Genomic DNA, 23,893 nt, shown 5'->3' on the forward strand with positions numbered 1-23,893 from the left:
TACATTTTTTAAATATTGGGAATATTCAGGCCTAGGAGTTTTGGGCCCCGAGTGTCCATTTTGTCTTGATTTTTAGAAGCATTTTTAAGGAATTAACGTAACTAGAGGAAGGAAGTAGGAAGCAACAGGAGAGATTAGGAAGCCTTATGGTGGCCTAGTGACTTAATCTTAGCCGCTTCAGGGCTAAGGAACCCTGATTTCTGGGTTCCTTAACTTCCATCCTCCAGGAACAACTAAAGCTGTGAGGTCTTTGCAGCAAAAGATCCCCTTTTCAATCCTGGCATCTCAGTCACAAGATCAGGGAGCAGGTGACGGAGAAGGCCTTTCTCTTAGACACCAAGAACTTTGCTGCCAAACGGAGCCCCAAGCCCTGAACAGGACAAACTGCCTTGCCTAATTTAAGGTAGTCTTCCTGTCCCGCTAGCCAGCAATGTATTTCCCTTGTCTCTTTAGAACCAAACTGGTTTTTTAGCAGCCTCCCTAAATTAAGTAGGAACTTGAGAAAGGTCTTGAAAAGCACCTAGCTCATTCAAGACCTTGGCTTAGGCCAGTGTTTCTCAACCTTGGCCACTTGAAGATGTGTGGACTTCAACTCCCAGAAGATGTGTGGACTTCAACTCCCAGAATTCCATGGGGAATTCTGGGGGTTGAAGTCCACACATCTTCAAGTGGCCAAGGTTGAGAAACATTGGCTTAGGCTGTGGGTCTGTCTTGTGGTGGAATTAGTAAAATGGGCAGCCAATAAATTTGTTATATGGATGGATGGATGGATTGATGGATAAGGCCCTGAGGAACGGAGAGCTGGGCTGCGTTGGCCCAATTGTGTACCAATCTCCGTGTGTTCCTTTTTGGAAACGTGGTTCTCGGTTTCCTGCCACCTCTGGAGAGAATCGCACCCGACTGGAAGCTGACTGGAAGCTGCCAGAGATCTGTGAAACAGAAGGCATTCCCCACCGGCCAAACCTCATAGATCTGCTAGACAGCCAGCCAGCCAGCCACGTGCATTAATCTACCAGTGAAGAAAGCTTTGCACGTGCACACCGAGAAAACCCAAGCAGGGATTGCTTCAAGGTAGCTTAAGTTGCTATCAAGGAGCCTGGCATGACCACCCATCTTCTGAATTATTATTCTCCACTCAGCTCTGGGGCTGCTGTGCGCTCTGGCCATAGCTCTGCGTGCCTGTCAATGACCTACCCTTTGTTTACTCTTTCCTGGTTCTCTCGTCTTTTCCCTTTCAAGAAACACAAATGTTGAAAGGGCTTAAGGCATATCCTAAACTTCAGAGGGACTGGTTGGGAATGATTGCATAGCAGTTGTTTATCTAGGGAGCATGGATTGAATCTACCTACCTACCTACCTACCTACCTTTCTTTCTTTCTTTTCCTCCCTCCCTCCCTCCCCTCTCCCTCCCTCCCTCCCTCCCTCCCTCTTCTTTCTTTCTTTCTTTCTTTCTTTCTTTCTTTCTTTCTTTCTTTCTTTCTTTCTTTCTTTCTTTCTTTCTTTCTTTCTCCCTCCTCTGAACATTTTGCTGATTGTGGTTTAGTCTGGCCATCACATGATTTCTTTGAAAATTCCCCCTCCCCTCCATTTCCAGTAAACTGTTTGAACAGAGATGACTCAGTATGAAACCAGCTTCCCTGTAACCACAGGACTTGTTAAAGAATTTGTCAACGTGGACTGGGGTTGGGGAGGGCGGGAGGGGGACTCTGTGTGTGTGTGTGTGTTTCTGATATTCATCTTCGGTTTCTGTCTCTTTGGGTTAATAATCGCATCACGGGTTCCTAGGAATGGCTTCCTGTCAAGGAGAAATGGATGGGCAGAATTTGTAATGGGTTAAATGTTGGTGAACTCTGGGGTTAGGGGAACCGTAGAAGAGTCTTAGACCGTTTTGGGGGGGGGGTGGAAACTTGCTTATTTTTCTTTTTATCTTTTTATATTTTTTTTTGGAATGGAGCTTTGCTTTGGTCTTTGTGGGTTGCTCCTAACAAAGAATACAAAGTCCATCGGCCCCACCCCACCAGCTTTACTTTCAAAATCTTCAAGTGCGAGAGGTGAACAGTTGGGAAACTGGAATGGTTTAGCAGGTGGAGTTCCCAGCTATTGAGGTTGTGGGAGTGGTGCTAAGTTTCTGGGTAAATGTGTGTGTGTGTGCGTGTGTGCGTGTGTGATGTGAAACTTTTTTGCCCTGCCTTTCCACCTAGAGGAATCAAGGCAGTAAACCAAGTGAAAGCTCTCATAAAACAACAGTTAAAAGTATTCCTTAAATTCCGTTTAAAGGATAAATAGTATTCTAAATAGCATCCGAATAAAAATGCAGTGGCAATAAAATTATTTAACTGAATTCATAACCAGAGGCAGATTTTCAGAAAAGCAAATTAGCAACCTAATAAGAAAGACTCTCAGTAATTTTGAGAAGATTGGTGAATTTCCTACTGGGCTTTTGGGGTTATTGTTCTTTAATTATTTGTTAGGTTTTAATGCTGTCACCTCTTGTACTGCGGCTTGTATGTGCTAACTTACCTGATATGTTCTCCTGACCAAACTAGAATAATTGAAAACACATTAATTCATCATCTGCAGTTAATAATGGAAGAAAGTTGGGAACCAGAGGCACCGTTAAAGTTGGGATGTGGGAGCAATTTGCAACAAGAAGGGGCATGCTCATGAATATTGGACCTGAAAACAGCCCCTCCTGTATTTTCTTTTAAAGAAAGTGTGTTTCAGTTTGTCCTGTCTGTTGTTTCTGATGGATAATTTCCTAGCTTCCAAAACTCCCCCTAGATACTTAGGGGCAAGTGATTTCCTGTCTGTGGTGGGGCTGAAACACCACCTTTAGTGTTGCATGTTAGCTGTACCTAGCCAACTGAGGCTCCTTCAGTAAACCATGATTAAACAAACCATGGCTTCCTGCAGTGTTTGATTCCTGTCTGTCAAGCCATTGTTCAGAGAATTGCTTTATTTTTATTGACTCCAGGCTGAGATTCATTTGGTATCCAAGCTCTCCAGCCAGAGTGACGATGAAGCAGCTGCAGAAGCAGCATGCACTGTCTGGGTGTATTTGTGTGGGCACGTGGGTGTGTGCTGTTGAACAATCCGCGTATTGAAAGCCTGCTGGGCACACGGAATGAGTTATGCGCCTCGTTTGGATCCTGGATTTTGAGAACTTTGTGCTGGGCATGTCTCTGGCTGTATGTAATTCCTCCCGCAGCCAAGCTTCTGTTTCTCGCTTAGGATAAAAATCTACTCCAGTTGGCTTCTGAAGTCTTTCTCAACACGCGTAATCCCACACGCACACATTTCAGAGCCTCCCTCCACTGCCAGACAGGATGACTTGGTTGCTGAGATTTATTCTTCGTTTGCTGGCAGTAGCCTGACTTAAAATAGTTTGCAAGCTGGTATCACAAAGAGGGTGTTGGAAAGATGATGGAGAAACAGGAAATGTTCCTCTGGGGCGCTCCACTCCCCAGGAAAAAGTCCTGATTTGGACCCAACGCTTGGGTTTTTCCCATCATCCCTTTCTTGCCCTGCTCCTTCGTTTCCCTTCTTTTCTTCATTGTTCTTTGTCTTTGGACAGGATTGCCTCAATGGGTGGCCACCAAGTGAACTGTCTGCATGTTGCACATTCCAGAATCCTGAGGGCATTCCTTTTGCTAAAACAGGCTTGGGTGGATCCGTCTTAACCCTTTCACCCGTTGGGCCATGACTGGAGCAGATCAACTTGCCTGACTTTGCCTTGTGGAGTCTCTTGGCTAATAGTGCTTTCCCTGTGTCAAGAATCAACAGGCCGGGCTCTCCGGAAAGCCATCTTTGAAATTCTGTCCTGCTGGAACTAGGGATTCAGGCAGCTTCCAGAAAATGAGGGCAGGGCTCTGTGGGTTTGTGTAGAAACACTTGAATAAGGAAGTGTGAACTTCTAATAGGATATTTGTAGGATTTTATCTTCTATCTTTATTTTACCTCTTGCTGGGAGGCACCCAGAGCTACTTGGTTAGGGAAGGAGAATCTTGAAAATAAATAATTCGTTCACACCTTCCCTGTGATTAAGGAATAGGATGCTTTGTTAAAAGGATGGGCCCTTGGCTCTTCAGTATTTAAAATACATCACAGTGCTTAAAGGCAGAGAATGCAATTTCAGGTAGAAAGAACGCAGGCAGAGACAGGCATATTGACAAAGAATTGGGGAGACCTGGAATACAAGATAAAAGAGTGGTGCTGGTACCCCAGAAAAGCAGGATAAATGAGTACAGGTAGTCCTCAACTTAATGACCACAATTGGGGCCAGAACTTCTGTTGCTAAGTGAGGTGGTTGTTAAGTGAGTCAGCCCAATTTGACAACTTTTTTGCCATGGTCGTTAAGTGAATCACTGTGGTTGTTAAGCGAATCCAGCTTCCCCCACTGACTTTGCTTGTCAGTAGCTGGCTGGGAAGGTTGAAAATGGTGATCACTTGACCCTGGAACGCTACAAACATCATAAGTGCGAGCCAGTTGCCAAGCACCTGAATTTTGATCATGTGACCGCAGGGATGCTGCAACCATTGTAAGTGCAAGGACTGCTTGTAAATCACACTTTTCAGCACCATCGTAACTTTGAACAGTCACTAAATGAATGGTCGTAAGTCAAGGACTAGCTGTAAACCAAAATGAAGGAGTTCTTCACCCCCACCCCAAGTCAGATATTTACGCTCTGTGTCCTTGTGAAGAGTGGTCAAATCTCACGATATGACCCCAAATTTCAGGGTCTTTTATAGGACGAAGGGGTGCCAGGATCAAGAGGGAGGCAGAGCATCCATTTACTCAAAAACATCTGCTTTGCCTCTCCCTTCCAACAGGCTCTACCTCAGTGCCTTCCTTTTTTCTCACCTGGTGCTAATAGGCTCCACCCACTCATACATGCCCCACCCTAATGCACAAGCCCCACCCCCTGAATTTTGATTGGCCCTGCAATCCTTAAACCAGTGTTTCTCAACCTCGGCAACTTGAAGATGTGTGAACTTCAACTCCCAGAATTCCCCATCCAGCATGGCTGGCTGGGGAATTCTGGGACTTGAAGTCCACACATCTTCAAGCTGCCGAGGTTGAGAAACACTGCCTTAATCATTAATATTTAATGGCACTTTGCTGAAAATTGATGTATGTGCTATCAAGAATTCCTGTACATAAGTTTGGTTCAACTTCAGCAGAAAAGCGGGGTAAAAATTGAATAAGATAATAACTGAAGTTAAGCCAGCATAAGCCCCTGGCCTACTTGGGAAGCTGCTAGGATCTCATTGTCCAGACTTGCAGCTAATATACGTCCCAGGCCTCCGTTTCAAGTTTTATCAGCGAAAGTGCTTTATTTGAAGTACTTTATCTTGTCCTTATCAGTCAAAAGCATTCTCAGCAGAGCTTTCATCAGATCAATAACCAACCGAAAAAGTTGCACGCTTTCAAGTCTGAGCCTGCAAAGTGCAGAGCATAAAAGGAAAAGGGAAGGGCAGGGAAGAGGAAAGAGAATGGAAAAGAGAGGCCCCTGGTCTTGAAAAGTCTCAGGAGTTTTTCTAATGAGCAGTTCAGAGCAGAGCAGAGCAAAATTTGCAGTGGTCCTGTTGAATATAGTTTATTTTATTAGACCTCGGTTGTGGATTTTGTTAATGAGCTTGTACTGGTTTTATTCGTTTTAATGTGCTTATGACTGTATTTGGTTTTTGTAGGGTGGTTTTTTTTTTTTAAATTGTTGTAAGCTGCCTCAGAGTCCTGCAGCTGAGATGGGCATCTCTATAAATCAGACTAATAAAGAAATAAATTTCTCGCGATGCTGTTGCAGGGCAGTGAAATGGACAAGGCCAGGCTGTTTGGTGCCCTTCCTCCCCTGCTCGCCGTCAGCAGAGAAGCCTCAGCAGTTGCTAAATTTGGAGCAGAAGCCGGTCAAAACAATTGCCAGTGACTGACGGCTTCCCATCACACGCGGGGCGTTTAAACGGTGACATTTATTTTGTGGGCTTTCCAGTTCACAGAGCCGTTTCCTAGCTCCCATCTTTTTCTTTTTCTTTTTCTTTTTTTGGCATTCCAAAATGCTGAAAAGCTCAAACTTTGGTCCGCAAGCACAGTCCACGGCAGGCACGGGTTCAAGAAGTGCAAATTGCATAAGCGAGAATAAAAATGCAGACTGGCCCGGTTTCTCCTTGGACGATTCCAACTTCTGTACCCTGAAGCGTGCAGATGTCTTCATTTATTTCAGTGATTATAAAGCACCGGTTTTTGCTTTTCCAAGGGGCTGGTTCTTTAAGTTCCCCAGGCAAGTTCTCAGCTCCTTTCCTTTGAAACCCTGTTTGTAAGGTATCCCAGTACGTGTGTGCGGCGTGCATGCGTGTGTGAGTCACGCTGTCAGCAGAGCATCTGTCCTTTTCCCAGCGAAGCAAGCCACTGACGAGTTAACAGGCGAGACAGTTGCTGTAGAAGTGCTGAGTAATGAATGTGTAAACCCTCTGTTCTTCCCCTCCCCTCCGGAGACTGCTTTGGCCACCAGCAAGAGAACATAATGTTCCCTTTAACTCTCACACACCTGTTGGCCCCGGTGTGAAGGGAAGAAGGAAATAAATAAATAAATAAATAAATCTGGGCCCGTGGGTGTCGAGTTACCTTTGTTAGGCTGATCTGAACAGAGGGAAGTGAAACTCCTTACTGATTGCTCCCCCCCCCCCTTTTAAAGATAAAGTTAATTTCTTTGGGGGTTTTTTCCCCCTCTCTAGCCTTAAGACTTTGAACATTCAGCCTCCGTGCTGTTAAGGTTTATTTTTTTCATACAGATCTGAAGCCAAGTGTATTGGATGCTCCAAGGGCTGTCCTGGGTTGACTTTTTTTGTTTTGTTTTGTACCTTCTAATCTTTTTTGACTCCTGGTGACTGCCTGGACGAGCCCCTGCAGTTTTCTTGGCAAGGTTTTTCAAAAGTGGTTTGCCGTTGCCTCCTTCCTAGGGCTGAGAGAAAATGGCTGGCCCAAGCTCCCCCAGCTGGCTTTGTGCCCAAGCCAGGACTAGAATTCATGGTCTCCCGGTTTCTAGCCTGGTGCCTTAACCACTGCAGGAAACTGGTTCCCTGAGTTGACATAGAACCTCTTAAAAGGGGGCTCGCCATGCTGAGGTCAGGCAGAAGCCCAAGTTGAAGAAAATGCAAAAATCCTCCATGTTCAGGGGGGAGAGGGAAAGGAGTCAATGTGCCAGAGAACTAATGTTGCCTGGCCATCAGAATTAGCATTGTTACAGTGGCTAATGAGAACAGAATTGGGAAGATCTGACCTCAGTCTGGGCTCCTCCATGGAACTTAATAGATGACCTTGAGTCAACCTGCATGTCTCTCTCACTATTCCTTTAAAGGGTTGCTGTGAGGATGAAATAGATAGCCAGGTTTGAGAGCCAGTTTGGTGTAGTGGTTAAGTCATCAGGCTAGAAACCGGGAGACAGTGAGTTCTAGTCCAGCCTTAGGCACAAAGCCATCTGGAGGACCTTGGGCCAGTCAGTTGCTCTCAGCCCGAGGAAGGAGGCAATGGCAAACCACTTCTGAAAAACTTGGCCAAGAAAACTGCAGGGACTTATCCAGGCAGTCTCTGAATATGGGATAGGATTGAATGGATTAAAAAAGGGGGAGGGGGGTTGCTGTATGCTGTACAGATGAAGTAGATCAGGGGAAACATTGCATATGGGACCCACAGCTCTTTGTAGGAAGGGGGGCAGGACAAAAATGAACCACAAAAGATTTTTCTCTCTCTCCTTTCTGTGAGAGCTGCCATATGCCAGGTTAAGTTCTCTGTCCATCTTGCCCGTATTTGAGTTCTCTTAACATGGGCAGGTTTTTGAGGATCTTGGGCAGACAAAGATTTGGGGGAATTAATTGCTGGAGAACCCCAAGTGGAGAAGCTGGGGATTATTAGACCTAGGATGTAAAATTTGTGCCATCAGCATGACTCTGCCCTATGGCCCCACCCACCGGCCTGGCTCTCCCCTCCGCACTTATGCTTGGGTTCTTGCTAACCCTTTTCCCTCCTTTCTCATCCAACACAGTTTGGCTCTCCCTGAACACTGCAGGTGATTCCCATCAGCTGTTTTCCACCTATCTCCATTGTTTCCCTGCAAATTCCCGTGTAACTTATTGAAGCTTTTTCTTCTGTTCCTGCCTTCACTTCTTCTATCAGTTATGGTAGAACCTTTCCCCAGGATGGATGGATGGATGGATGGATGGATGGATGGATGGATGGATGGATGGATGGATGGATGGATGGATGGATGGATGGATGGATGGATGGATGGATGGATGGATGGATGGATGGATGGATGGATGGATGGATGGATGGATGGATGGATGGATGGATGGATGGATGGATGGATGGATGGATGGATGGATGGATGGATGGATGGATGGATGGATGGATGGATGGATGGATGGATGGATGGATGGATGGATGGATGGAAGGAAGGAAGGAAGGAAGGAAGGAAGGAAGGAAGGAAGGAAGGAAGGAAGGAAGGAAGGAAGGAAGGAAGGAAGATCAGTCAGCCACCTTGGCAAATTGAATTTAAGCATATTATTATTATTACAGTATCTTATTTGTGGTTGGGGAGTTGCATTTCTCAGTTTATTCTTTCTTGAACTGAAGAGCCGATTGATTTAGTCTGTGCAAGTTGAGTGTGTTTCTAAGGTTGCATGTTCTAGTGTCCAGTCCATGACAAGGTCTCTTTGCATGTAGAAAACTAGTATGTCAGGGAGAGACATGGGCTAGAATAGAATAACAGAGTTTTAGGGAACTTCGTAGACCGTCTGTTGCTCTCCAGATATGTTGGGTTACAACTCTCTATTGACTCTCTATTTCTATTGGCCATTCTTTTGCAGACATTAGGCACTGTAATCCAAGACAGCTGGAAAATATATAATATGGGAATACTGTTGTATATCTTACAATGTATACAGGAAAACCAGAGATAGGATATCCTAATCTTTCTTCCAATGAAGAATTGATACTACCTCCATGAAACTCTTCTTTTTCTTAAGACACTTCTCTTGATTTTCAGAAGAGATCTCTTCTGGAACCAAAGCCCTCTAGATGTTCTCCTGCCCTTGGGAATAACCCAGGGTAATTCTTTGACAGCATTTTGGTTTTTCAGTCTTCTCCTTGGCCTCTTAATTGCTGTGGCTTTCTGCATTCAAGCTTGTAGCTTCCCAGCTCAGGGAGGTGAGAATGACCCCATGTTGTTTGCTTTTTCATTCTTGGACAAAGTGTGACTCATAGTAGAGAAGTGAAGGGGGGGGAAATAGGAAATGGAGCATTTTGCTGTTTCTAGCAACACTTTTGAGTCCCTTTTGCTTCAGGGTATTTAATAATACATTTAGTATTTGTCTGGTGCTTCCAGTTGTTTGAAGCACTTCACATGAGTTATCAAGTTGTTACCTTTACAACAACCCTATAACGTAGATAGGGATATTACTGCCCCAGATTAAGGTAGGATTGGAGCTGCTTAAGAGCGCTTATTGAGTTCACTGAAGATTTAAACCAAGATCTTCCTGGCTTTTGTAGTCAAAAAACAGTATCTTAAGTTGTGTACAGAAACACTGTTTTTACATAGGTCCAATAAATACTGTGCTCCCTTTCTTTGTATTAATTTGTATTAATTCCGAGTACCATATTAATCTGGTACTCAGAAAAGTTTTGTGGCTCTTCTGCCCCCAAAATATTAGTGTGTGAAGTTGCTACCAATCCCACATTCACACATTGGCTTGAGAGTAAGCCCTGCTGAAATCAATGGGACTTACTTCTGGGCCTGCTACTCCATTCCTGAAAAGGGAATCCTGCCATATGTAGAGCTGAGGTCCATGGAAGAGCCAAACACCTTGGATTTTTGTGGGTAAAGCCCAGAGGTGCTTCACATGTTTGTAGCTAGAGCCAGGAAGCGAGTCAAGAAGTTCCGGTGTTTGGGGGTCAAAGGAGATGCATCCTTTTATTTATTTTTTTAAAACATGGTCATGAATGTTTGCTTACTTTTGTCGTACAGGGACATGCTCTGTTGACAGTGCTGGGTTGGATAGAATAAGTACGAATGAATAAAGCTTTTGGCCAGCTGCTGTTCTTCGCTTCTTGACCTGCACTCACACTGGGATGCCTTAAATGGTTGGCATATTTGGCCAATTGTTCAGCTGATGAAAGTGATACCTGATAGATGAATAGAGAAACCGAAAATCAGGGGCAAAGAAGTCAGTTGAGTCTTTGGATATCTACAGAGGGCATGACTTGCCCTACAAATCTGAAGGGTGGTTGCATAGTCAGTTCATATGGCATAGAGGATGTGGACTCACATTTTGCCCTTGTCTTACTGGAACTGTTTGAGCCACAAAATGCTCTCCCTTGACGCTCCCCAAACTGCGCAGATGCAAATTGCCAGGAAATATTAGTCACCATACAGCATTGCTGTCTTTTAGGCATGCTGGGGCCATGCCCATTGACAGAAGCTCCAGGGTAGAAATCTCCATCTGGAAGAATCAAGATGTGTGGTGGGAAAAAGGAAGGTCGGTCTAGAGACCCCACTGCTGGTTAAAGAAGTCAAATGAAGGAGGAATCTATGATTTAACGGAATACCAAGTATTTTCAGCCATTCCCATTTGTCCACTATTACTGACATTTCCTCGAAGAGATTTATTTAATGTTAAATGTGTGTATTTAATATAGGTCCACATTCCCCTTCGCAACGGCATCTTGAAGCCCTTTGGGGGAGATGCATAGATTCCTTGGAAGCTGAAAATCACCAAATTGCGGATTTGGGGAAATTCATGGTGTTAGCAGTTCTCAAATTTTTGAAAACGATTTTAAAAAGTTCAAATATTAACTGTACTGAAAGAGCCCACTTTATTTCTAGTCAAATGAATACGAGACTTGGGCCCCAAGAAGTGTGAATGGAAGGAGAAAATGGGTTGTCACTAATGCAAGAATTAGCAGAAAACATGCCACACAACACCAGTTTGCAAGGTTGTTTCGCATGGGGGTGTTATTACAAATGAATAGCAGCAAATGAGGAAAATTAGAACTGGGTAAGATCTGGGAGGCAGTGGAACGAATACAAGCAAAAGCTTGCGGAAATGGAAGAGCTAGATATGGGAATTGTGTTTTCGCCTTGTGTTCTTTCACTGAATTGGACATTCCTGTTTCCTTCTACTTGGAGAACACCTTCACATCCAATCCAAAGTAATTTAGCTTTCTTTAAAGTAAAAACTCCTCTCCAAATCCCAACAAATTCCCTTCCTTTCTCAACAAATATTCTTCATCCACCTCTCCCCTCCCCTCCAACTCTGATGTTCTTTGGAGTCCTTGGTGCTCTCTGGGCCTTGTTGTTTTCTTGCAGACGTTTCATGGCCAGGCTGGGCAACACCTTCAGTGCGAGGAGGGAGTGGGCCTTGCTCTCTGTTTATACACCATGGCTTGCCCTGCTTGTGTTGGTGGGGGTGCTGTTCTCTCCCTGGGAGTTCCTTGATTGGGCTGTTGTTTGCTGCTTGGTTGACTGAGTTGATAGTTCCTTGATTAGGGTGTATTGTGCTGTTTGATGGTTCATGTACACTACCTTGCCAGCAATCAATACCCAGATACGCAAAAATCAACACTAGGATTAACTCCAGATGAACCATCAAACAGCACAATACAACCTAATCAAGGAACTATTAACTCAGGCAATCAACCAAGCAGCAAACAACAGCCCAACCAAAGAACTCCCAAGGAGAGAACAGCAACCCCAGCAACACAAGCAGGGCAAGCCACGGTGTATAAACTGAGAGCAAGGCCCACTCCCTGTTCGCACTGAAGATGTTGCCTAGTCTGGCAATGAAATGTTTGCAAGAAAACAACAAGGCTCAGAGAGTACCAGGGACTCCCCAGCTCAACCCTGAGCTACAAATATTCGCTTCAGTTGGTATCTGATGTTCTTTTCACGTATGTTGGGATCCATGTGAACCTCATCCAGTGATATAAATCTTATTTCTAATTTTATTTGGGTTTCCCACCATATTTGTTTGTCAAATTTAGGAGGCCACCCAACTCCATAAGGACTCTTTATGTCAAAATTCAGAAGGCCTATACCAAGGCATAAACTTTTAGGAACTTATTCTTCATCCGATGTATGCCATAGTAGCTCAGGTGATAGACAATGTCCAGAAAGACCCAGATTGAAGGCAGCTCACAGCCATGGAAGATCTGTGGATCACTTAAGGCCAATTAGTGTCTCTCAGCCCAGCCGAACACATAGGCTGGTTGTTGTGGGAATAGAAAGATCCTTATGTAAACCACCTCATGGTCCTACATGCCTAAATTCATGCCTAAATACACTGCACAGACTTTTGCAGACATAGACATACAGGAGTAAACTGTAAAGGGTGGTGTCTGGACTGTTAAATTTATTAAGAAAATTTATATATTGCTTTTTATATAATTTGAAAGCTGTTTCCAGTTCATTCCTAACCATAGCACTAACCAACACAAGCCAACCATTGGTGGTAATAAATTATGATTTAATACCTGTAATGGGACAACAGTTTCAGTTCAAATCCATACAACCAAAGACCCCTTGTTTATTTGAAGCTCAGATCCATCTACAGAGACCTTCTCTTGGGAAATTTCTAGCAGCCAAACTCATCTTGATCTCTTTCCAAGGGTTCTTTTTCATCAGGACAAAAAAACAAAACAAAAAGAAAAGAAATCAAATGCAGTAAAAACTTATCTTTTATGAACTAATTTTAAATATAACGAACTTCCCTCTTTCTTAATTTTGGTAGTAAGCAATTGTCATTTTAATTTTGTCCCTCTGTTAGACCACTATAATAGTAGAGAATATCACTTTTATGGGTTGTAAAATGTGAGCTTTGTGAATTGCCTATTATTTCAACATCCTTTTCATTTTTCACCACTATTCCCAGCACTGTTTTTTTAATTTGATGATTAATCCAGTGAAGTAATAACTAATCATTTAACTATTCCCGGCCGGTGTAGCACTAGAGGCAGGAAATCTTTCCCTAGTCCCATTAACAGTCATGCTTTTGATAGGAACAGTCTTGAGCAAAAATAATAATAATAATATACTTACAATAAAGAAAATGATTCATGATAACCAGGAAGACAGGAGAAGAAAATCTATAATCTTTAATTGGGGGAAAATAATGTTTTGTCCGTAAGTAATTTTGAAATATCATATACATACATATATATATATATATATATATTTCTTTCTCTCTTCAAGATGACTTCTGTTTTACTTTTGATCCAAATGTAAAGAGCTTGAAAAAGCTTTTTCCCCAAAGTGAAATCTCTTTGATCTCTTTGATCTCTTTGCTTCTTTAAATGAGATGAAAAAGTTCTGAAACTGTCCTCTGGCATCTGAGAATTTAAACTTTGCCTTTTTTTAATAATAGGTGCAGAAGGGATGTCTTGTTTTTTTAAAAAATGCTCATAAAAAAAAGAAAATCGGAACTAGGTGCTGGTTAGGTTTTTTTTTATTTTTAAATGGTAAGAAAAGTGAACTTGAAACTTTTAAAAAATCTAGAAACCAGATATTGAAATTGTTTATTCATTTTGTATGAATAAAGCATTTATTTATTATTATCTGCCTTGCAGATGTTAGAATCTCTTTGCCTTCAGGTCTTTGTCACACTAGCCATTGGTTCTGTTTTCCTGTCTCATTTTTAAAAATCATGTTTCAGACAATTAAGGTATGGTATAAAAGAGACCTGCCTTACATTTTTTGTCATTAATAGCTCTTGGCATGCAGTAAATCACCCTGCTAGAAATTTGCTAGAAAAATGCTCCTGGTTAACACCTTTAAAAAAAAAAATAAAAGTAACAAAGACAGAAGTAATCCCCACAATGAAGAAATTTATTGAGACAGCTGTATGCACGTGGTTTTTAGAATTCGTTCTGTGATGTGTAGGTATCTATCCATTATCTCTTCTTCAATAAATTTCCATGAGACTCAATTTGTTCCGAAATCCACGATACTGAATAATATGCCTAGTATTTTTTTTCCTCTGAATAAGATAAGCGTAAGTTTCTAATGCTTTCTATTTTAGGATAACTTTTCTTCTTGCTCTGCATCCTCATTTTCTATTAAAGACCAGTAGATCTCTTTTATTACAGTTTTGCATGAGGATGGTTAAATGGAGTAAAAGTCAGAAAGAAATTCAGACGGGCTTTGTATTTACTTCTCCCGATTTTTGTTTTAAAATCCAATACACTTGGTTTTTTATTTTTGATTTATTTAAGTTTTTACCACCAAATGAAGAACACCTTGACAGGATAATTAAATTGTAAATACCACAATAACCCACACACCTTATGAAACAGTTTGGGCAAAATAGGAACTGAAAATGTTAATGCTCAAATCTAGTATTGTAATAAGGACATTATGGGGAAACTTCTTATGAAAGCCCTCTATAGAAGGAAATATTTTCTTCTTCACTTCTCCTTTTCCTTCCACTTTTTAAAGAGATTTGCCTCCCCTTCAGCTAACCCAGACCCATTCATCAGTCACCAATTTCCAACTAGATTCAGGAAGATCTTTCTTACATCTAGCACTACCAGTGAAAAAGTTCCAGTTTAGAAACATCGCATCTGATATTAAATTCAGACTCCCCCCACCCCAAATTATAAACTTTAGGAAGGAGATGTCCTGCGGTTGTTAATCCATTCTCAACCATCATTAATTTGGGAATTGATAGCTGTGCAGATAGTCCAGCGTACCTAAATTTCTGTGCTAAAATGTTTTGGCTTAGTGGGCATCAAACTGTCTTTCTGTATTTCTGAATGTCTAATTTAGGGCAAACGTGGTTTTTTTGTGGTGGGTTAGATCTGCTATTGACTACATACAGGAGTGTGTTTTTTCTGATTAGCATCAATTAGGGAGCCAGTAGTAATTAGTAATTAGAAACTTTTCTGAATTACGAAATCAGTTAAATAAATTAGTATTGAAAATAAAGACTCAGAGTTTTCTGGGGGTGGGAAGCACAGCCAATAATCCAGTTGTCTTTAGTAACAAATATTTGTCTAAATCACTCCAAACTGGGCATAAAGAGCCTTACTTTTCCCCTGAAATGTGAGTGCTTTATGTTAAGACATCCCAAATGTGTGACAGTTGTTTTGGAGGGGCCAGTCTACAAATGGTGGCTCCAGAAACTGACCGGCTTGTGTAAATTTAAAGTGCAAGTTTTATATAATTTTACTTTTCAAAAATCAGCATCCTACACTAAAATGAGGCAGAAAAGTGTGTAGTATGGATTTGTTCTGTACTGTTAGCATGATGATTTATTATTAATTTTCCACATTTGGGAGAGTTAAAATAAATTTTCATTGGACAGAAGAATTTTGATCTAGGGTGAAAAATCCTCCTCTTTGTCTTGTTTCTGTTTTTTTCTGTTGAAATGTATAGTTTTTGACTTTAGAAGTATGATTGGTAGCAGTTCAAATTTTGAAAATCTGTTCTGAAAATATATCTAGATCTGCATCTTAGAGGTGACTATATTTAAATATAGCAATTGCACACTATTCCTATTAAGAACTATAAAGATCAAACCTTTTACTTAAAAAAATACTTCAAGTTAGCATGTGAAATTCTATTTTTACCATCAGTTTACATTTGAAATATATGAGTTTGTTTTATTTGGTGAGAAAGCCTTAAAGAACTGAGTATTTGGAGAATCAAATATTTACCTATGAATCCCAAATAAAAATTATTTCATATATTAGTTTTGTTCTGGAAGACTCATTGGTTTCTGTAGAAACTGAGCTATTTTAAATTGAATACCAATGGTCTGGGAATGAATATTGCACAGTTTATAAATTCAGTCACCATATATGCTAGGTTTAATTTCCTTTTCCTAATTGTTAGGAGTTTTAATATTGTTTTCTCTTGTATAACATTGTGTGATGTTATTTATCTGTTAGCAATAAATATTAAATCAGATTCAATTAATATATGAAAGTTGTAAAATTTTCTTTCTTTCTTTCTTTCTTTCTTTCTTTCTTTCTTTCTTTCTTTCTTTCTTTCTTTCTTTCTTTCTACAATAAATCAGTTGCCAATTAATTAAAAAATTATCAGTTTGCTTACATATAAAATTAGCCTATTTTCCAGAGAAAATCCTAGAGAAGTTGGCTTTTGATTCTGCAGTTAATTGTGAACTCCAAATTAAGTAGTTTCCTCTATTTTTCCCCAAGCAGTAAGCTAGTCAACCACCAAGAAGAAAAAAACATAACATCAAGAAAGTATGGAAAATAAAATATTTTAATGAATAAGCAGAGTTTAAAAATAATTGATGTAATAAGCTTTAAATTACCACAACAAAAATTTAAAAGTAACTTTGGATTTCATCACTGTATAATCATTTTAATTAGATTCAAGTCGGGTATGTGTATATTTATTGTAGGGAGGCTACTGTGTAAAAAGTGACTTTGCTATCCTTTTATTTATTTATTGTATTTCTAATTCCCCCTCCATTTAGCAACTGCTCAAGAAAAATGATAAATTGATATATCAATTTTATCAATTGATAACTTGATATTTATCAGTTATCATTTAAAAATCATAAAACAGCAACATGCAATAATTTAAAAACACTAAAACAAAGACAATATGTGTATATCAGGGGAATTTCCTAAAAGCAATGGGCAGCCCTTCGCAGTTTTTTATGAGATGACTGAAGGAGGAACGAACCCTGAGCATACAGCTTTAATTTAAATGAAGTATACTTTACTTTAATTAATTTTCTACTTATACAAGATTTAAATTGCAAAGTTTCACTATTGCAAAGTTACCTTAGCTCAAAACTTTCATTGGTCCCATTTTTGTATGTTACATTTGGACTCATTCTGTCGTTTTTTATTTCTGATTTCTGGTTTTAAGCTGATTTAAGCATTAACTTTTTTAAAATCCTGTGCATGGAAATACATAATCACTGAGATGGGCAGCTATAGAAATCAAATAAATAGATAGATAGATAGATAGACAGACAGACAGACAGACAGACAGACAGACAGACAGATAGATAATCAGTACATGAGAAAAATTTGTAAGAACTTCACCCAATAAATAGACTTAAACTTTAATGTGAATCTTTTGCCACAAATTGTCTGTTATTTCTGAAGATTCTTATTTCTCATTCCAAAGATGGTTTCTACTCTTATGCTTATTTAAGTATACATTTTTTAAATCCTAGGTGGATATATACAGTCAATATGTTAGAAAGATCTGTAATCATCCTGTAAATCTTACAGAATAGACTTACACTTTAATGTAAACTCATTTGGAAATGTTAGTGATAGAATGTTTGATAATTTTTTTAAAACATTGATTGACTGATTGAACAAGAATTTTATTTATTTCTTTAATCAAATTTATATGGCCGCCCATCTCCCAAAAAGTGACTCTTTATTTCGGCCCTTGAAGCTTTTGGTTGGTTACTTCCCAAAGCTCCTGGAAGCCAAGTGGAATTCTGTGAAGAATAACAGTTTGATTATGGCAAAAGACATCATGAACTTTGTCCTGTAATGGTCCATTTAGATGAAGCCTCTGAACCTATTTAAGAAGGTCCCTGCACTAGTGGCTTCAAGTCATCTCTGTGGCTACCATATACTGACCTTCTCATCCTGAACTGATAGGTCACGATGCCCAACTACATCATAAGAACGCATGAGGGACCCTGCAGGGTGAATCCAATGGTCCATTTTGCCCAACATCTTGTTCTCTATGCTAGCCAAGGGCGTACCATTATTAGAAGCCGACAGGTAGAATATGAGTTGTTACTCATTCTGCTACTCCAAGCAAGTCCTCAGTCCTCCAAGGACCTTAAACTTTCTTAAGGGAGCTAGCCTAACCATATTAAAAAAGGGAGCAGATTTTAAAAAAAAAAATCACAGATGGTAGGGTTGTTATTGGCTGTTAATTTTGAAGACAAATGCTACAGCCAAACTTCAAGGTAGAATGTCCTAAATGCTAGCTGTGAGGGAGCAACAGTAGAAGATGGTTTGCCCTGTTCTGTCCAGTTTGTGAGATTACTGGATGTATTGGGATCGCGGTTGGATGGATGGATGGATTTATTTATTTGCCGGACCTTATATGGCCACCTATCTCATATAAAGATTCAAGACGACTCACAACAATCCATAAAAACAAAGATAAAAACAGAAGTACCCCCCACCCCCAGCATCAGACCAAACAGCTCCCAGCAAAACCCCCATCCTGGCCCAATGCTTGGGAGAAGAGCCAGGTCTTCATGACCCTCCGGAAGCCTAAAAGGGTAGGAATCTCTCACATCCCAGGTGGGAAGCTGTTCCAAAAGGCTGGGGTGACCACCATGAATGTCCATGGATGACACAGATGTTGGAAAAAATGCATCTTGGGCTTCATCTTTTAGCCTGTTGTTACATTCTCATGTCATTGCTTTGTTGGATTTTGTGACTGTTTTAAATAATCTTGCTTTTATGCTCTTCTGAGCCATTCCGCAGGACCCATAATGTTGTCCAACAGGATAGCAATATAAAAAAAAAAATCCGTTTGGGATTAGTAAGAATTCCTTTTCATGCTATGTTATTAATAATATATGTGTTAGATTTATTTCATGTTATGTAAGTGACATTTTTTTCTCATAGCAGTCTGTTACAATATTCTTTGAAGCACTAATGTGCATTATAAAAGTTGCCAGAAGTTCTTGAGCCCTTTTTTTTTCCAGTTCAGTTAGTTATAACTCTATTATTTAATAAATTAATTCCATGGGATAGTTTAGTACATGTTGTATTTAAGTGTATCTAGTAGTCTGATTTTAATATGGAGTTACAGAAACTTCCTGAAAGATATGCCCTCCACATTAGTTTTGTATTACAACTCCCATCATTCCTGGCAATTATCCTATGATAGGGGTGATACCAATTCAGGGCAGAGCACAAATCTTGCAAGTCAATTATTGGCTTCAGTTAATATTTTCCTACCGTTCATTGGCGTTTTTAATCTTTTTGGAGACCTTCTAGTCTGTTTGGAAACTTCTAGTTGGGAATAATTGGCTTAAATATAGGTTTTCTCCTTCATTCTTTTTGCCACTAGGATTTGAGAGGACTAAATCTTGTTTTACATAGCTACAGAAAGATAATTGCACGTCCCTGGCTCATTCCATTTCTGGAGGATCTTGTGATGACTTCCTAGTTCTCACCCAGTTCCCATCTAACATTGCCACTTGAGCATCAAAGAGCTCCACTGTAGCTTAACATGTTTTGGTGTCCTACCATCAACATTTCTGGGGGGAAATATGGTGATGCTCCCGACCATGATCAGTGGTGCCCTCATGATACCGAAGAGAAAGAGATCTTTAACTATGTCTTTATGGCCTTCACAAGGCACATGTAATGCTTCTTTTAATTGGAATAATTGGAAAGGCAAGGGGCTATATTGCCACCATTCTGTAATCATGGTCTCTAACGTATTGGCTATACTTTTTTTTCTCATGGCTCTATAAATATGAGAATTTTACCTTAATGTTCATTTTATTCCTGGAATTAGTTCAAATCTTGCTGCTCCTTGTGATGAATGCTGTAGGCCACAGACCGTAACAGTGAAGTTAACTTTGCCTCGTAACCTATGGTATGAAGGTGGCATATTTCAAGCTGAATTTAGGAGAAGTTAACCACAGTTTGTCATACCAAGCAGTGCTACAAGCTGTGATTAACTAAAACCCCAAATAAAAGCTTCTGAAGTCATTCTCTCATTGCCTGAGATGAGGCGTGGTGCATTTGATGAACATGGTACCTTTCATTCACCATGGCCGGCAAATGTTGCCATTCTCCTTTCTCGTTGGGTCTCCTTTTGATTCCTTCCCCCAAACAAAAACAGTGGACCTAATTCTGCCTGCAGGCGGAAGCCCTGTTGAGTTTCCTGCCACTCTCTGAAGTTGCTTGGCTCTCCTTGTCATGGCCCCAAGCTCCAGAAGGCCCTCTCTTTCAACTTTTGTAGAGACTTTGTCTATAGTGATTAATGTTTTTTATTAGCGACTAATGTTTTACATTGCCTTTCTCTTTTTCATCAGGGACATTTAGCTCTTCTAATTCAGTCCTGTGGAATTTATTGGGTTGTATGCAACATGGGACATGAGTTGGGGATTGTCTGGCATAAAATGAATTTGTGCCCAGAAGCTTCACTGCAAAGTTAGGTGTGGAAGAACGTTCCCCTTAGTAGAAAGCTTAGAAAAACATCTCCTTGGCCGGCAATAACTTGCCCTGAGCTTTTTAGGCAAAGCAATCTTTCCTGTCTGGGGTACCTGAAATCCTTTTAACTGGAGATGTCAACTCTCTACCTTCAACATGCCAAGTCTGTGTGCTTTCACATAACTCTTGAACTTCTTGACTTAGTCTAGGAAACGTTGTGGTATTAGGCAGCAATAGTCCCCTCTAAATGTGTAGGCATCTTCCTGGACATTTTAGCTTCTGATCTTTCCCTTCCAACACAGCACGTTCCTTACTACACTTGCCAGTGGCTAATTACCATGAATGAGCTTTTGTTGACTTCCATGAGACTTGATACAACTGTGCCATCCAGCAGGGCGGGAGTGGGGGAGGGATGCCAGGTGGGGAGTTTTTTTGTCCTTTGGAGATGAGCATAACCTGTGTCATGGTATGTGCAGCACATCATGCTAGCAGGAAGAATTCAGGACAGGCCGCTGAAGTGTTGAGAACTTCACTCTGATTCAGCCTGGCTCATCCCCTATGCCAGTTTTATGTTTTGTCTGCCTTAATAAAAGCTGTGTAATTAAACACGCTTGCTCAGTATAGGGTGGGGAGACGAGGTGTGAGAAACCATAATCCTGTGGAATTGGCAACTCCATGCCAGCACTGTTCAGAGTTGTTTTGCTTTGTTTTCCCACCATTTTAGGTCCTTAACTTGTTTTCCTTGTCTGTAGGACTTTGCCTCGCGTGCTAAACTGGCGGTCCAGAACCTGGTGCAGAAAGTCGGGTTTTTCGGCATCCTGGCATGCGCTTCAGTAAGTTGCCTCCAATAAATGTATTTAGCCTCTTGATCCCGTTGCTAACCATGTGATTTCTTCCCTTAAAATTGTTTCTCCTTTTTTTTTTCCCCTGACAAATTCCTCATAGAAGAAGGAAGGTGCCTTGCATTGAAGTTTATCGGTTAGAAAAAAGAAGGAATGGGGGGAGGAGAAGGGGACGATTCATTTGATAAAAGAGAATTACATGAGGAGGTCAGGTTGATCCTGCTGGAATAGGGGGACGATGGCTGATCCAGCGGGCTTTGCTTCTTTGGCCAAGTTCTTGGATCAGAGCGTCATTTCTGCCTTTCGTGGCAACTGGGGGTGACTCTGAAATTTATGGCAGGAAGAAGATGCACATTTGATTGCTTCTCTGCTGGGGAATGAGCCCAAGCTGGCCACAGCTCTTGCTAGCATGTCTTTTTCTGGAAGCCCAGATGCAGGGTCTCAGGGCCCTTGGGAATGCAGTTTGCAATCTCAAGACGGTTCTCTCCTCTTCACATTCACCACCCCTTCGCAACACCCCTTAAGCTAGGGTAGGTGTAGAGTCAACCCTTGGCCAAGATTATCCCCTGAGTTTCACGGCTGGGTGGCATCTATTAGTCTTTTATAAATTACATGCTGAAGCCAGATTCCTCTCCGTCCCAGACTGAGACACCAAGCTAGGGGGTTTCATCTGTCCCCTTTCTATGGATTGGATGACATTGCTAAGGGCGGAGCCTAAATTCGTGTCCTGCCCACCAGCAACATGACCTCGTTCTGGAATGGTGCTGTATCTGAAGCCACGTTTGCAGACCTGCAACTGGGGTACCCAGCTGAGGTCAGTCACTGTCTTCCTGCTCTGGGGAAGTCATGGAACCACAGCAGATGCAGCTGTGGGGAACCTCAGCTGTTTTAACTCTTCTCCCTTCAGTGTAGTATGGGGCAGACAAGGCAGCATCCCTCTTATTGGTGCTGCAGGGGAGGAGCTTTGGGGGAGGAGCTTAAAGCCCCATGGGCCAGGTGGATCAGCTCAGCAGCCGAATTAGACCTGTGGCTGAATATTCCATAGTTATTTACTGATTACTCCAGGACATTGGCTAGAATATTATTTCTCAACCATGGCCATTTTAAGATGTGTGGACTTCAACTCCCAGAATTCCCCAGCCAGCACATGTAGAGCTCCCTACCTCTGCATTAGGTGCTTTACAGATGCAGCTACTGAACTGAGAAAAAAGCGTATCTGGGAATTCTCCTATGGATGTTTGCCAGATTATTTTACTACAGGCAGTCCTCAAGTTACAACAGTAATTGGGACCGGAATTTCCATCACTAAGCGATGCAGTCGTAAAGTGTGATGTTGTGACTTCATCGCTTAGTGACGGCATTCCTGGTAGTCCCCATTGCCGTTGCTAACCAAATCCCATCGGTCATTGCTTGAGGATCCACGCCAATCCAAGCCATTCCTGGCTTGGTCCCTCCCGGCCCAGAGACGGGAATATATAGATACACACACACGGACACCAGCAACAGAATCTTTTTGTTTTCTTTACTTCTGCTCAGACAACAAATCTGCATTGTCTATCTTTTGAGATGCCCAACTAAAATAAGGCTCTTCATAGATCTGAGTCACTGTCTCTGTTATCCCCTTATGAAGCATCTGAATCAGTTGACTTAAGCCAAACTGAACTTAAGGGTAACTGGAAATTGTGGGGCATAAGTCTGCCCGTGCCAATCTTTTCCTTTTTTGCTACTTAATGCTTTGATTATCTCCTTACTCGGTGCATATTTGCCATGCAATTAATTTTTTTTCTAAATAAGATATATTTTTAAAAGTTTACAAGATGCCCTTTATATAGAAGAGGGTGGCCTTTGATTTAAATGTTGATGCTAAGGTTCGTTTGTTGTTCTTGACAGCCCGGTGCTGTACAATCGTAACGTTCAAGCCCCCGTTCAGCCATGGAGCTCGGCGGGTGACTTTCTTTCAGCAGATGGTCGTTGTGGGATAGAATTAGGGGCGATGCCCATAGAAAACAAACTTCCTGGAGCCCTCAGTGTAAAGGCAGAATATAGATGAGAGTTAGCAGTAAATAAATGGGAATTTACCTGAACTTATGTGAAATGTGAAAAGGTCACATTTTATGGAGTACAATTTGCGATCAATATTATTTATAATACTACTACTAGTTAACTTTTAGATATTTCTGTCTCCCTCTTCCTGCAAAGAGCTCAGGGTGGCTAAAGTTCTCTTCTCTTCTCCCTATCATTTCATTCTCCACAACAGCCTTGTCGAAGTAGGTGAGGCTGAGATACAGCATCTGGCTTATGATGAGAAGCAGGAGGGAATGTATTTGGTTGTGTGCATTTAGACAATTTGCATCTCACTTTTACCTTATCCAAGATAATATTACAAGCTATGAAGGACACAAAAGATTTGCTGATTTGATGCCCCACCAACCAGGCCTAAGCTGACTCAGCCTCAGCAAGGGATCTTCAAACTCAGTGTCCCAACCCTGGCTTCTTTTAGGCGGGCTAAGATTGCGTCTCCCAGAATTCATGGCCAGCATGGCGATGCCATCTAGAAATTCTAGAAGGGGCAATTCCAGAGCATCTGGAGGCCACTGGGCTACCTTTAATCTTGCTTGCTAAACATCAGAATTCTATTTTCTTTTTTAAAGAAAAGTAACATTAAGACAAGGAAAACACAATCCTGTTTCTTCTCAGCAGCGACACCTGGACAGTCCAGTCTGCCTCTACAGTTTGATTGTCTCCTCCTCAAATTTCTGTTGAGTTGAGACACAAACCTACCAACACATTCAGCTGGTTGGTTCCACCATTGTCTCCTCCATCAAAGGCATCCTTCATTTAAAAATTGCCCATTGGCAACACCAAAATAGCAGGC

The 23,893-nt window shown here is 41.3% G+C and overlaps 1 protein-coding gene across 3 annotated transcripts in view; it reads left to right on the forward strand.

Annotated features, from left to right (window-relative positions):
- The window catches only part of VMP1 (vacuole membrane protein 1), a 173,036-nt gene that overhangs the window by 63,378 nt on the left and 85,765 nt on the right, over positions 1 to 23,893 (forward strand). For all 3 annotated transcript variants that reach the window (XM_063296458.1, XM_063296445.1, XM_063296452.1), the window contains exon 8: positions 20,929 to 21,009. In XM_063296458.1, the coding sequence (XP_063152528.1) occupies positions 20,929 to 21,009 (81 nt within the window). The remainder of the gene's footprint in view (positions 1 to 20,928; positions 21,010 to 23,893) is intronic.

This window comes from Candoia aspera, chromosome 1, assembly GCF_035149785.1.
Source record: "Candoia aspera isolate rCanAsp1 chromosome 1, rCanAsp1.hap2, whole genome shotgun sequence".
In the NCBI taxonomy this organism is placed as follows: Eukaryota; Metazoa; Chordata; class Lepidosauria; order Squamata; family Boidae; genus Candoia; species Candoia aspera.